Source organism: Indicator indicator, chromosome 22 (assembly GCF_027791375.1).
Source record: "Indicator indicator isolate 239-I01 chromosome 22, UM_Iind_1.1, whole genome shotgun sequence".
In the NCBI taxonomy this organism is placed as follows: Eukaryota; Metazoa; Chordata; class Aves; order Piciformes; family Indicatoridae; genus Indicator; species Indicator indicator.
In genome coordinates, this window is record NC_072031.1 from 12,909,004 (window position 1) to 12,923,106 (window position 14,103).

The 14,103-nt window shown below is 41.7% G+C and overlaps 1 protein-coding gene across 2 annotated transcripts in view; it reads right to left on the minus strand.

Annotated features, from left to right (window-relative positions):
* The window catches only part of GNA12 (G protein subunit alpha 12), a 37,246-nt gene extending 23,429 nt beyond the window's left edge, over positions 1-13,817 (minus strand). For both annotated transcript variants that reach the window (XM_054391371.1, XM_054391370.1), the window contains exons 1-2: positions 13,497-13,817; positions 793-1,008 (exon numbers count right to left, since the gene is read on the minus strand). In XM_054391371.1, the coding sequence (XP_054247346.1) occupies positions 793-1,008; positions 13,497-13,817 (537 nt within the window). The remainder of the gene's footprint in view (positions 1-792; positions 1,009-13,496) is intronic.
* Positions 13,818-14,103: the final 286 nt, after the last annotated feature.

Consider the following 14,103-nt stretch of genomic DNA (forward strand, 5'->3'; position numbering starts at 1 on the left):
TACATATACATTTATTAGAACAAGTAGGAAATCATCCCATAGAATTTTCCAAGAACTACTAACAGCAGTAATAACTTGCACTGATCATGACCTTGTTTCACCAAACAGGGAAGAAAGAGGGGGGGAGGGGGAAAGCACCTCCAGCTTGCACATGGGAAGAAAAAGGAGTGGATTATTAACAGCTGTCAGAAACATATTCCATACCAGAAATGCAACTATTTTGGCACAAGAATATGAAAACCAAGTAACAAGAAAGCAAGGAAGATAGCACATTTTTATGCTCACTGTCATCTTTCAGCTGCTTATCCAAGCTTCACTTGCAGACGTCAGGATGAAAAGAAACAGTCAAATAGCAGCAGCAGGAATGGGTGTTGCATTCACTTCAAAAGATCTGCATGCAGGAATAGTTTGCCAGTATCAATATAGTACAAGCTGGCAGAACTGGAAAGTTACAAATTAAGTGTGCCTTCATCAGTGACCTACTATGAACAGACCTACTGAGCTGCTAAAATATTTTTAGTTCAACCAATTCCTGCCTTTTTTGGTTCCTCTTGCTCTTCCAGTTTGTCCAGTCATGTGCACTTTTCCACTCCCTCTTACTGCCATGTAGTTTTTCAAGTTTGGCTCCAATTATCACTTGCTTCTGCTGCTGAAGTGCTTGGATTTACAGCTTTACTACAAACAGCTCATAGGATGGCTAAACCTTGCACGTAGCAAGCAATCTTTCAACTGAAGAGAGATTTATACAGCAGGGAACTGCTTTCCTCCCACCACAGAGAAGAACATACTCACCAGCTGATACTCGCTGCGACGGCTGAAGGCTTCCTTGATTCCCGAATCCCTCCACAGTGCGCCCAGCGCAGGCACATACAGCTGGAAGGTGGCAGGCTCTATGGGCATTCCAGCTTTGTTTTCAAAAGCCATCAAAAACATTCCATGCTTCTCATTCTCGGTGTATTGCCAAGGGATCCCCAGTTTGTCCCGTGCATCAACCAGAACCCTGCAGCCCTAAAGAACAGTTCAGATAAGAAAGTCAGTGATAAAAAGATTAAAGTGTAAAAGAACAATCTGGACTCAGGAGGTACTTGAAGAATTTTTTTTTTTTAAACTATTCTGTTGAGACTGAACTCAAAGAATAATAAACATCGTTTATTGCAACATCTCTGACAGAAATAAGATAGGAAGAGCTTGCTTCTGTAAGCAACTCAGCCACAATGTATTTTTCTGTGTAGAAAAAATACTATCAGCAACAGCTAGTTGCAACAAGCAATACTACCAATAGATAATAAAAGTAAACACCGAATGTGTAAGGAAAGTGTCTTGGAACTTATGATCCTCACAGCTGTAGTTTTAAAAGTAACACCATGCATGAAACTGTACTCTTCCATCCTTGCATTTGGATTTTAGATACTAAAAAAGGCCAGAGTAGTTTTTCCTCAAGCAGCAGGAGATCAGGAGAGCACTAAAAAGTATCGTTGAAAGAACGTACTGTGTATTCTGGTGAAGCAAAATATATTGAGCACCCGAAATGAGGGAACTCAGCAACTTCCAGTGCTGTATGCATCCTCCAACTAGTTAAGCTTTTGGGTAAAAAAAAATACAGCATACCAAACTAGCAAGATCCAAAAAGTGTACTGCTGTAAAGCACAATTTGGACATGATCTACTTAGATGCTACAAGATACAGCTATCCAACTTCATATGTTTCTTCAAAGTCTGCTGCAATTGAGGATCTTCTGCTGAGATGCTTTCACGCACATGGTTACCTCCAACAGGAAAGCCCAGGAGCAAGCAGACTGAGGACACTGCATAAATGCCAAGCTACTAAGCAGAGTAAATCAGGTGCAGTTTTCCATCAGTATCAGCTCATTTTTCAAACTTGCCATACGCTTGCTAAGAAGTCATGACAGGCCGGTTTTGGTACTCTAATTGTGGAAGAAAATCTGGAAGGAAAGCCATGCAGTTCTCAAATTCAACCCAGGATTACCAAGACTGCTTAGATCTAAAACTTACTGCAGTTTTAATGGAAACAATTTCATATTCGTGGCACCGAGTCAAACACCTGAGGTTAAGCAACCTTGAAACTTCAGTTTTGATGAACTACACCCCTATAAACTAGCTTCAGTTGGTCAATAGTTATTTCTCCATAGTAGGAGATATTTTAATTCTGGTATAGCATCTCAAGTACCATCTAATTCACAAGTAAAACCTGTGGATTATATTAAACCACTTTTCTCATTGTGTTGTTCTTTTGGTTTTACAGTTTATGAAACCAGACTTTAAAAAAAGAACAAAACCGAAGTTCTGTTTCCAGAGTTATTCACATGAGCCTCCACATTATGGGTCTAATTTTTGCATACTTTAAGATATCAGGACTGCACATGTTTTCTTAACACTTGAACCTTTCACCTCTGCAGCCTTTTAGCAGCACTACACAACCAGAACAGTAACGTTCCCAATGGAAATAAAGATTGGAGAGGGAAGTGAGAAGCAACTTAGTGTCACAGAATAGGAAATCAAAGCAAAGCATCATGGTTGTCACTATGCCACAGTGTTCCTGAAGTGGAGCTTCCCAAAAATGTAAATATTTATAAAGAGAAAGTAACAATCACTAGAGAATCATAAAGTTGAGAATATAATCTCCACAATACCATGAAAAGACTAAAACTGAATATATTTACAAACTGCTGCTTTAAATTCCAGACATAACTATCTAGTAACTATATCATACAGACCAAAGCCAACTCTCATTCCTAGTTACAGTTTATCCCCTTATTAACACAAGTGTTCAGATCTGCATTATTTGAGTGGAGTTAACAAAGGCAGGCATGAAGAAAAAAACAAAACCAAAACACTTAAAAGGTTCTGCCTCTGAATTACAAATGCTTGCATGATGTCTCATGAACTAAAGACACTTGTGCAGAATACCATCCTGAGTGTAGTTCAAAGCCAGTGTCAGCTCCCCCCTTACTCCAAGTCAAGAACTTGAAGACCAATTTTTTTTTTCCAAGCACTGTGGTCACCAAGATGGGTGGGACATCACCGTTTCTAGGTATTGAATGCCAGGCTTACTTCTATTCAGTGAGAAGTGTTTGTGAACAGAAACAGTTAACCAGTGCTGTGTGTCAGCCAGTGATCACCATCTCTCCAGTCTCCCCGGGACACAGCTCCCAGCCCACACAGGCCAGCTCTGACCTTTCACCTGCTTTGGCTCCAGCTCTCTGCAACCATCTCAGCTCCAGCTTTTCTATCTTACTGCTTTGGGACTGGTTTAACCCTTACCCACCTCACCACTACCACAGTCCCTTCAGAGAGCTGGCAAGATTGCATGATTCCTGTTGGTCCAGCACCAAAACCTCAGGCTCAGACCATACTCCCCCACACTGTCACTGACTTTTCCTGCTCCCACAGGAGATACACAAAGAATCTCTAGAGACTGTTGTTAAGGAAAGTTCCACCATTTGTTTGGAGAAAACCACAGAACAGTTTCAATCAAGGGCACAGAGACTGCTCCAGTCCCAGAATAGTCACTTATCTGCTGGCTGCTGCCCCTTGAAAATGCAGGTTTAACTCTCCCTGGGGCATGAGAGGGCACTAAACGTCGACCTCACAGACCCTATGTGAGTGCCTTAACTACTATAAGGTCACCCATGGGAGCACATAGCATCAGCACCTTCCTCAGTTTCAGAGAAAAACTGTTACCATCAAATCACACACAGAGCCCGATCTGGGACAACGTGACATTCTGATGTGAAACATCACCACTAGCACTGACGAACCAGACATACAGAGAAGGTCAGTTTTAAAACTGAATGAGAAACATCAGAAATAGGAGATGGATTAACAGGAATGCTGTCCTATGCATACCCACAGGAACAGCACTGCTCAAAAAAAAAAAACCGAAACAAAACACCACCAACCAGAATTTGTAGGACACACCAGCTTTGAGATACATACACCTAAAACACATCAGGAGTAAAAGCTTTACACAACGAGCAAAGCAGGCAGTGTTTCTTCGCCCCAGGGCTTAGCGGTTAAAACTATTTGTGACTCAGCAAGATCTCCAGTAAAGTGAATCTAAACTTAACATTTCTCCATCTCCACCAAACAGTTCTATAAACGACGCAAACAGATGTCAGAAAGACGAGGAGAAACAGAGAAAATGCCAAATTTAGATCCCGTGTATTTGCTATTCTCACATTTCAGAGTTACTGGTAACAACTATTTTCTGCAGCCACAAAGAGCATTTGATAATCCCTGCCCCATTACTCTGCAGACCAAGTTACCATAAGAAAGGTCCCTTCTTACACTTTGCCTGCCTCTTTCTTCCAAAAAGACCATCATGAGAGATGGCCAGAGAGTCACTTTTATCTGTTGAGAAAACTGCTTAAAATTTCATATGCCCAGAGGTCAAGATTTAATTTAGAAGATTAAATCTAGATTCCCAGAAATTCAATTGATTGACTAAATAAAAAATATTTATGAAAACTGAATTCAGACTCAGATGCCATTGGCACAAACACCAAAAAACCTCTAAGTTTTACCGTAAGTACAACACTTCTGAGTTGTAATAATGAAGATTAGAATAACTCAGACTACTTTCACAGCAAGGCTCATTTCACAGTAAACCTTCCCAACAGCACTGTGACAGTTTTTCTTAATTTCTACTACTATAGGAAATGGCATTTCACTCTCTCATTCAGAAGACTGAATACTGCCAACTAGCATTCTGTTTTCAGATTTGGAAGATGGGAAAAAAAAAAAAAGAGGCAACAACTTTTGATAAGAAATAAACTTCTGAACGATTCAACTGATCTAAAACTTTTGTGATGCAATCAAAGCACAACACAGAATAAGCACAAGAGGAAAGCACTAACATTGACACATAAGGATAGTGTCAGGCATTAGAAAATGGCAAAACAGGAGCATATTGGAAGTACAGGTTAAATGTGGGAAAATAGGAAGTTCCCTGTTCCACTAATTTAATAATAATTTTTAGCATATTCAAATAATTGTATAAAGCCCTGGCATGCACAAAACCTGAATGGAGATAGGACAGAACAAGAAAAGGTACAAGAGTGTGACATGTGAGCTAACTCAAGTATTGTATCTTAACAGAAGAAAATACTAAATCTAGAAATCCACAGATTGGGAAAAAAAAAAGGTGACTAAGGCATGATATATTAGAAATCTACAGAAATTACAAACCACTTGGAGAATGGGAGTAGAAAAAGCCCTTCTTTTCCCCATCCCTTGCCACACAAGTATGAATAGTACAGAACACAGTCATCAAACTAAAGGCTAAACTCAAAGGAGGGATTTTCCTGTACCTTACCTCTCAGTAAGACAAACTCATTTACATAGGATGTTAGCCAAAAGTATAAATGGACTCGAAAAGCAATCAAGTCAAATTGATGGAAGAAAGGTCCAAAGAGGACTATTCAATTACATTCCAGATGCAACTCCTGGCTCAAAAAGTTTCCGAAACCAAAGGCAGCCAATAACTAGAAGAGTACACCGAAGTATCACATTGCGCTGTTCTTGTACCATTTTTGGTTGTGGCTTTTTTTCATGTCAGACAAAGCACTAGCTGCTTGTCCTGACAGAGGACAGCTGCCAGGCACGAAGCAGAGTGTTTTCTGCTCACCAGCAGTATAAAGGGTTTATGAGCATTTGCACAAATGCTCATTACTAGGGCTGCCTCAAGTGTATTTTTCCTCCTTTACTTTTGAAAGCATTCTAACTTTGAAAAACAATCCAGGTTGCCTTACATTTTTAAGTAATAATTTGCAGGAATTATTAGAAAGGCTGTCACCAGCTAACGTCACTTGAAGCCAGTGATGCTTGCCAATACATGAAAAGAAGTGCTGTAGTACTTCAACAGCAGCTTGATTTAACAATCTTCCATCAGTAATGACACTTCTACATAAAACATGACATTGACATTTTAAATTTTTCACATACTCCAGTACTTGAAGGATTTGTTATACTTTAAATCTCACACATTTTGCCAGATGGACTAACTCAGAGGCCCAGTGAACATGCTGCTTTGGTGAAGCACCAAACACAATGGAAACAGCATTCACTTATAAGCAAGGGCAGGTTCTTCCATGCACAAACCAACAGTCAAGTGATCAAAATATTTGATTATTTTAGTCAAGTGTCTAGAGAGAACTTGCAAAACCACTTAAGAGTTTGTATACAAACAGGAAAGTGTCCTACAGTGCATTTTCTCAAAATAATTTTAGGGAACTACTACTGGGTATGAGATCAGTCAGCAGAGGAAATGTTTTACATGAAATACTGCAGCACTGACTTTTTAAAGCTTTTACCACCAATATACTGCTCAGCCTTATACAAAACCCTACATCTCCAGCATCTATACCACTTACAGAAATTACTGTTGAATACTTAATCAGGAGGGTCCAAGTCACAGCTAACAGCCAACACTGTCTTCTCCTATAGCTGTAAACCAATGTGAACACTGCAGGGAAATCCAAACCCATTTCCTACAGTGTGCTTTTCCTCATTGTTGTCGACAAGGAGCTGGCAAAGTCTGGGGATCATAATTAACAGAGACCAAGATAAATCTGAACTGATGCCAAAAGGAGTGCTCCCACCTCAACAAGGTATTTCTAATGCACCCTTTATGCTAGTGCAAAGTGATGCACCTCTATGAACACAGGTCAGCTAGACTAGCAAGTTTAACTGTACCAAAAACTGGCAACAGCTCCATGATCACTGGTGCCAATAAAGAGGGAGAAAAATTAATCACAGCCATAGATGGGACTGGACTTCTCAGCAGAAGAACTTACTGGCAACTAAAGAAAGATGATAAAATGTAGCCTGCATGTATTTTTAGAAAACCTCTCTTAACCTTCTAAAAAAGACATTTGCAAAGACAGTTTTTAAAAGTAAATTTTTCAGTGTTTGCAAATACAGTCACGTGCACTTTTTAAAACTTCTGTCTGGTGCAGCGGGGAGAAGGTGATCTACTACCAACAGAGGGATTGCAAGACAATCCGATTTCTACAGCGCGTCATAAAAGCATTAATGGTGTTTGTATTCGATCTGTGTCCTTGGAACGTTACAGCCAAGCAGTAGCAAAGATGCCAATGTCATTAAGGATAAGGTTTCACATTACAGAGCAGTCTAACAACTGGGCACTATCAAAAAGGGCATCTCTCCTGGCAGTGCGGTTCCATCCTCTGTCTGATGAGTTTTCAGTTGTCTGAGTCTACAAGCCATCCCAGTGAGCAAACATCACCAAAACCCTAGCCATTTATTTTAAAAAAATTGGCTTCCACTGCCTGTATTAGTTTGCTGTAAGGTGAGAAAGACTCAAGGGTAGGAGCAGCACCAGTTAACCCAGTCTGACAACAAAAAGGCTCACTGGTTATGCACATATTTTCACCACTCATGTATTCCAGTACCACCCAGGTGAGAGGAGGGTAAACAGTAAAGATGACCTACCTTCCAGCACAACACACAAGTGAAAAATGGGAACAAAGGGGAAGTGTCATTTACTTAGTCCACAGGAACACAAACATTAAGAAACATTTGGATTAGCCACTGAATCTCTGAACTGGGAGCAGCAGGGATGTCTGCTTGTCTGGAAACTCTGAAAAGAGTCTTTGACTGAATCCAGCAAAATGATGATAAATGCAGCAGAAGAAAACTCCTCTCACGGCAAGCTTTACTTGCACTAGGCACAAAGTTGAGAGATGATAACCTCAGAAGTGACAACTCATGAAGGACCTTAAAAAAAGTTAATGTTTCCAGAATGACATTAGCAGGTTTGTCCTTTGCCTGAGACCATCACACTAATAGCTAGATCATAATTAGTTCATGCTTGCAATGAAGCAGCATCTGTAATTCCAGAAGTATCCCCTCATCAGGTTAGGCAAGATCCTGACATGCTGTCCTCATACATATACTGCCAGAGTGCCAGCAGATGAACAGATGTGCTTAGGCAGAAGAGGGGATAGAGTGAGGGGTCTTCAACGTCAAGACAAGACCAGTAAAACCAGCTCTGCCCCAAACATGAAAAACCCAACATGTAAGTATGTGTTTCTCCTGTTTTTCCTGAACTTACTTTTTCAAACAATGCATACTAGCTTGCTCCAAGTTTTCTTGTAAACATTGTTCGAAGCACAATTTTACTCCTTTCTTTGCCAAAACTGTTTCCAAGTTTATTATAAAAATATATGGATACTGAACCAACTGAATATAATGTAAGCTCCCAAATTTAGTCACTCAAGTGACTAAATTTTTGTCTGGAAAACATCAAAGTATGTGTCTGCAGTCTCCAGGCACTAACTCCTGTTCTGCAATACTAATGACTACATCACAAGAGCAATGTAAGCTCTATTTTGGAACAACAATGAATATTTATTACTTACTATTGACCATTACTCCTCTTGCACTGTCCACTACGACAAAGACAGATTGCTCTCTCCTTGCCCAAACAAGAGACACTTCAAATTCAAAGAGACCACCAGAGCTGACAATTTATATTTAAGATGAAGAAAATACATCAACTGGAAGTCAGTAAGAGATTTATTGATTAAATAAACCTGGAACAGGAAGACTAACAAGGCTCAGAGGTGGGTTTTTTTTCTTTTCTACATAATTTTATTAATATTATTTTTCATATTCAAATAACCACTCATGGTAAAAACACAAAGCAAAGATAACCAGATTTAAATACCAGTTCTATTATGGTACTTTAACGCTTGTATGTTAAATTTAATGGAAAAACTCCTAATTCACCACACTTCCTACAGAGTGTTCTCCTCCTCATTCCTTTCAAAAGCTGTCCCAGCAGAAATGAGATTGTCACTGTCCTGTAACCAACTATTCAAGTACAGCAATAGCCCATCTCTGAAGTAACAGATGGAGTGTTACCATTATCACCTCCTAATACTTTACCAAATATATTTGCATGTAAATCCACGGAAATGAGGAGTCAGATCCATTTAAATAGTCAGTAGAGTACATACAATAGAAAGATGTATTCCCCCCTCATTTGTAGGCTATTAGAAGCTATAGGCTTGCATTACAAATGACTAGGTAACTTGGTAACTCCAAGTGTAGCTCCCAATTAAACTGAGAAATATTCTTTTCCCACTTCCCAGAGTTTGTACTGGACTGAAACCTGCAAATTTCAAGCAAATTTTCTTATTTTGCTTTACAACCACACAAGGTACAAACCACCGTGATAATCAGAGACCATAAACACAACATAAGCCCATTCAAGGTACACAGAGAACCTGCAACCACCAAGCAGCAGCCACAGCCTAAGTCTAGTAATGATTGCGGAAGTCTGAAGTTCTTCTTAAAATGGATGCTCATTTTGACTGCTTTCCTCTCACTCATTTCCAAGCTGTCAAGGAGAAAATGCTCTCAGGTATACCAATGCGTCTTGCAACAACTCCAGAGTCCCAAAACTATACCCTCCAGGAGTTTCCATGCTCAAAATCTTTGGTTGTTTTTTCTCCCACTCAAAGCCCACAAAGTTACACATCATTTCCTGAGTAGCTCCTTCCTCTGCAACTCCAAGCTTTTCAATTCCTTAGTCAATCATTACAATTCAAGCCACACATAAGAAAACACTCACAGATGTACTGAAACATTGAACTGGTCTTCTCATTTTCAACACAGAAAACAGTATTACCAAAAACCTCATCAGATTATACTTCAGGCTTCTAAAAGGTGTCGTCGTTTTTTTTTTTTTGTCTGAGATTGAAATCTCTCAAACAAGCTGGTGCAAGTACCACTCTGGTGCTTGTAGATGAGTATTTTTCTTATGCAGTTAAGCTGGGTTTTTTCAAGCAGCATGATATTCTCATACTTAAAACAAAAAACATTTAGACAAGGAACATCAGAGCCATGATTCATCAAGTATCTAAGCTCCTTAACTGTTATCAAAGGAAGCAAGTGAAGTAACAAGGCTAACCCATTTGTTTTGGAAGGTATAAAAAAATTCCTTCAGCTACAGTTGGAAGGCATCAAAACACTCATGTAACACCACCACCAGATTTGAAACTTAAGTACACAAAACTTTTCCAAGTTACTCTATATATCCAAGATTCACCTTAAAATTCATGTGCAGCAGCAGGCCCTATCCTATCCACTTCCCTTCTCCAGGTGGGTGTGCTCAAGTCATGAAGCCTGTGTACTCATACCAGAACATTAACACTGCTGCTTTTCACTTCTATCATCAAAAAGTTCCAGAAAGTTACTTTGAAACTCAGCCTCGATTAACAAGCAAAACCCTAGTTAACCAATGACTATTTACCTTAAACCAAAGTAAAACTAATGTATTTGAAGACTGTCCCACAAATGCCAGAAAAAGCTAGCAAGGTCCTGAACCATCACCTGGACGAAATGGAAAAGTAAATCCTGTATCACAGATTTATTTCATTTCAGCATTTTGTTTCTAACTAGGGTTTCCTGAAGTGGGGGATGTGAAGCAGAGAGAACAGGGTAAGGAAAGAACTCAGCATTAAGATGATATGAGAAAAGCACAAAGCTGAAAACTCAAAGTGGAAGCTGACACTAATGTCAATTCCTACTTGCCACTGCTATTTTCAAAGAGGTTTCAGGTTCTGTTCCCTGAAGCAGTTCCTTCATTCTCCATAAACTGTACAGACTGCCTAAATGCTACTGCAATAAGTACTCTAGAATTATCAAGCACTACTGAGGGAGCAGTAATCCTCCTCCTTCAGAGAGGAGTTTAGTCATGGTTGGAAAATGAAAATTGACCATTTAATCCCAGAGATTTACACTGCATTGCTAACTCAGATCTCAGTGTTGTGGAAGCTTAACAGAACCATTGTTTGACCATGCTGAGAACTGTGTGGAAAAAGGGGCTAAGGTTGCTGCAGCTGTACTTCCTGACGTCAAAGAGATTTCTGTGCTATATGGGAGATCATTTTCAATTCAGTGTCCACATCATATTATGAAAATTCATCTTTTATCTTTTCTTTTGATACATGGTAATGCTCACTTGTTTTAGTCCTAACAGGTGAACATCCTAGTCTGAATTTCCTGAAAAAGGGAAAAATAACTGTAGACTAAAGACTACAGAAAGACAGCAATTAGATTCACTTGACAAATCATAGCATCAAAGAAGCAAAACATGTTTACTTGAAAAATTTTATGGTTATCCATAGAATTAAGTTTAATACGAGGAAGTATTAAGACAGTTACTCTAAAATAATGCACTGAACATCACCTTGTTTTGAAAGCCCTGTAATTCTGTCTTGGCGTTTGATTTCTGCTTGATGATTATGGCAGAAGGTCAAGGTGTTTCTTTCAGACAAGCAAAATGCCAACAGGACTTCTACTGCCTTCTCATGCTCCAGTTTCAGAACTCCTTCTCACCAGAGACCTCATTTAGTTCCCCCTAGTTTGCTCTCTCCTTCTGCATACTCTTGCCATAGTGATCATCCCCCCAAGCCATTCCTCATAAGCTATGAGTAAAGAGCAAATTGTGTTCTTCTATACAAGAGCCATCTCTGTCATCCGAAGAAATAAAAGAAAGAACAGTTAGATAAATGTGGCCTGTGTACCCAGAAGGGTAGCCTAACCTAACACCCCCACATCATGGGCTACAAGACCAAAAGGACAATCTCTTGAATCATATTAACTTGATTTAAAACCATTTCCCAAGTTTACTTTGATGATTAGGAGGCTTAAAAACGTGTTCAACTGACAACAGCCCATGAAGTGTTGTTAACTACTGGTCTTGAAATCAAAATACCTGATTGTTATCTTGAGGACCTGAATTCTACTCTAGGTTCTGCACACTTGCCCAAAGTCATCCAGCAGACAAGTGCTTCAAGTACATAACTCTGCCTCCCCTAGTACAAGATGGAGATGCTCACTTGCCTTTCAAAAGCATACCAAGTTTTACTGCTTAAAGCTCTATACCTTCTGCATACACAGAATATGACATCTTATGATAGTTAGTATTACTTAGACAACTTAAAGAGGAATGAGTCTCAGATTCCTTCCATTTTCACAGTTTCCTTAAAAGCCACTGCTACTACTTTAAAACAGTAGCTGTAACAAATCACTGGCAGTGTCAAAATAAGCATTAAGACCTCAAAAATCTGAGTCCTTATTTCTAGCATACAGATAAATTCAGAACACTCTTTTTGCTCATGTAACTACAATTAAAGAGAAGCTTCTGAGCTTCAACTCTCTTGCAGTTAATGGGCTCTTGCAGTCCTGAAAACAGATGAAAAAAAAATATTAGTCAACAATTTTCTTGTTCACTAACAGAAGCAAAAGCCCTTCAAGGAACAGTGGCATTCTTACAAACAAGAGTCATTGCATGGATGCACTTAAGTGCATATAAAGCTTCCATTTAAAAAGCCAATCTGAAAATTCAGAAGTAACTCTCTCCTGTTATCCTTAATTTGCACAGTTCCCTTTATTCTTCTCACAAACCCATGCCTGTATTATAATGGAGACAGTCTTTCAGGAAAACATAGGCAAGAAAGCAACAGTTCTTCCACTGAAAGATTATGAAGAGATACATGTTCTTAAGTGGGCCTGTCATTCATCTTTATGTATTCTCTGAAATATGATCACTTCTACCTGCACAGAGCCTCAAAGCTTGCTTCCCAGAAAGAAAGAGTATTTGTCAAGGTTGATTTTCCTTGTCTGTAGGCCAAATGCTGTACCTGTAGGCTCCACCAGTAGCCTTTATGCTCTCCAGTCACTACAGAAACATACTACCAGCACCATAAAGCCTGTGTACGTACTGAACAAAACCTTTTTGCATAAGTACAAACCCAAAGTTATTTCCATTACAGCACTCTGCTTAATCACATCCCACACCACCCAACTCTAAGGCCCAAGGGTCCCCCCATTTCCAAAGATGTACCCCAAGTAACAATCACCCACAGCCACAGTATCTATACAAGGACCTATTTTTTTCGCATCTCGACGTACGCAGACTTCAGGACACTTGACAATGGCATGGAAATTCCTCCTTGTTTCTTCAAATGCTTAAGTTTCTCCGATTCAGACTTCGAGGATGCTCTCATAATGTTTTTTTTCCAGAGCGCAGGCCACACCTATATCCTCTTTCCTCTGCGTTTCCACAAAGCTTTTCTCAATCCCCTTTGCAGGGAAGTTTCCTCTGAGCTTTTTTTTCATCGAGGCCTTCTGATGGATAACACTGGAAGCCCGCAGAGCCTCGCCTGCCGTAGCCCGCACAAAAGATACCCGTCTCCCGAAACACCTGCACCGCAGAAACTTCGTCCCCGAAGTGCGGGAGCATCCGAAAGGTGCGGGCGGAGAGACCCGGGGGGGCAGCCGCCGCCGCCCGGCCCAACTCACATCCTTTTCCGACGGCGACTCCAGGCACGGCCCGAACTCCGGGATGTGCCGGCGCCGGCCTCCATCCACGGACTGCTCTGCGCGAAGGCGGCTGAAGCCGCCACTCCCCCACCCCAACCCGGGCCCCCTCCCGCCCCTCACCTTGAGGATGTTCTCGTAGATGGTGGCCCGGAACTCCAGCAGCGCCTTCTGGTCGAACTCGCGGCCGTGGATGATTCGCATCTGCTTGAGGAAAGTAGACTTGCCGCTCTCGCCGGCACCCAGCAGCAGGATCTTGACCAGGCGGCGGACAGCCCGCCTCTCCCGGGCCAGCATCGCGTCGATCTCCCGGCTCCGCCGCCGCGCCTCCCGCTCCGCATCGCGGCTCCGCTCCTTGCCCTCCCGCCGCGGCTGCTCCCCGGCGCGGCCCGTGGCCTCGGCTGGCAGCAAGCAGCGGCTCAGGGTGCGCACCACGCCGGACATGGCGACTACGGGACGGCCGTAACGCTCACAACACCGCGGAGACCCCAGCCAGCTCCGCCAGCATCGGGCGGAGGCCACCGAGACGCTGGGACCCAGGAGGAGGAGCGGCAGCCGCAGCCGGGGGCTAAGGGCCGGGACCGCCCATTCCCCTTCTCCCGGCTCGACTAGGCTGTGCTGCGGAGGGAGGGGAGGCGGGGTGCGGCCCAGGGAGGCCGGCCGGCCGGGGGGAGGGGTGGCGGCGGCGGCGGCGGCGGGGCGCGGCCCACAGGCCCTGCCCGGGGAAGGG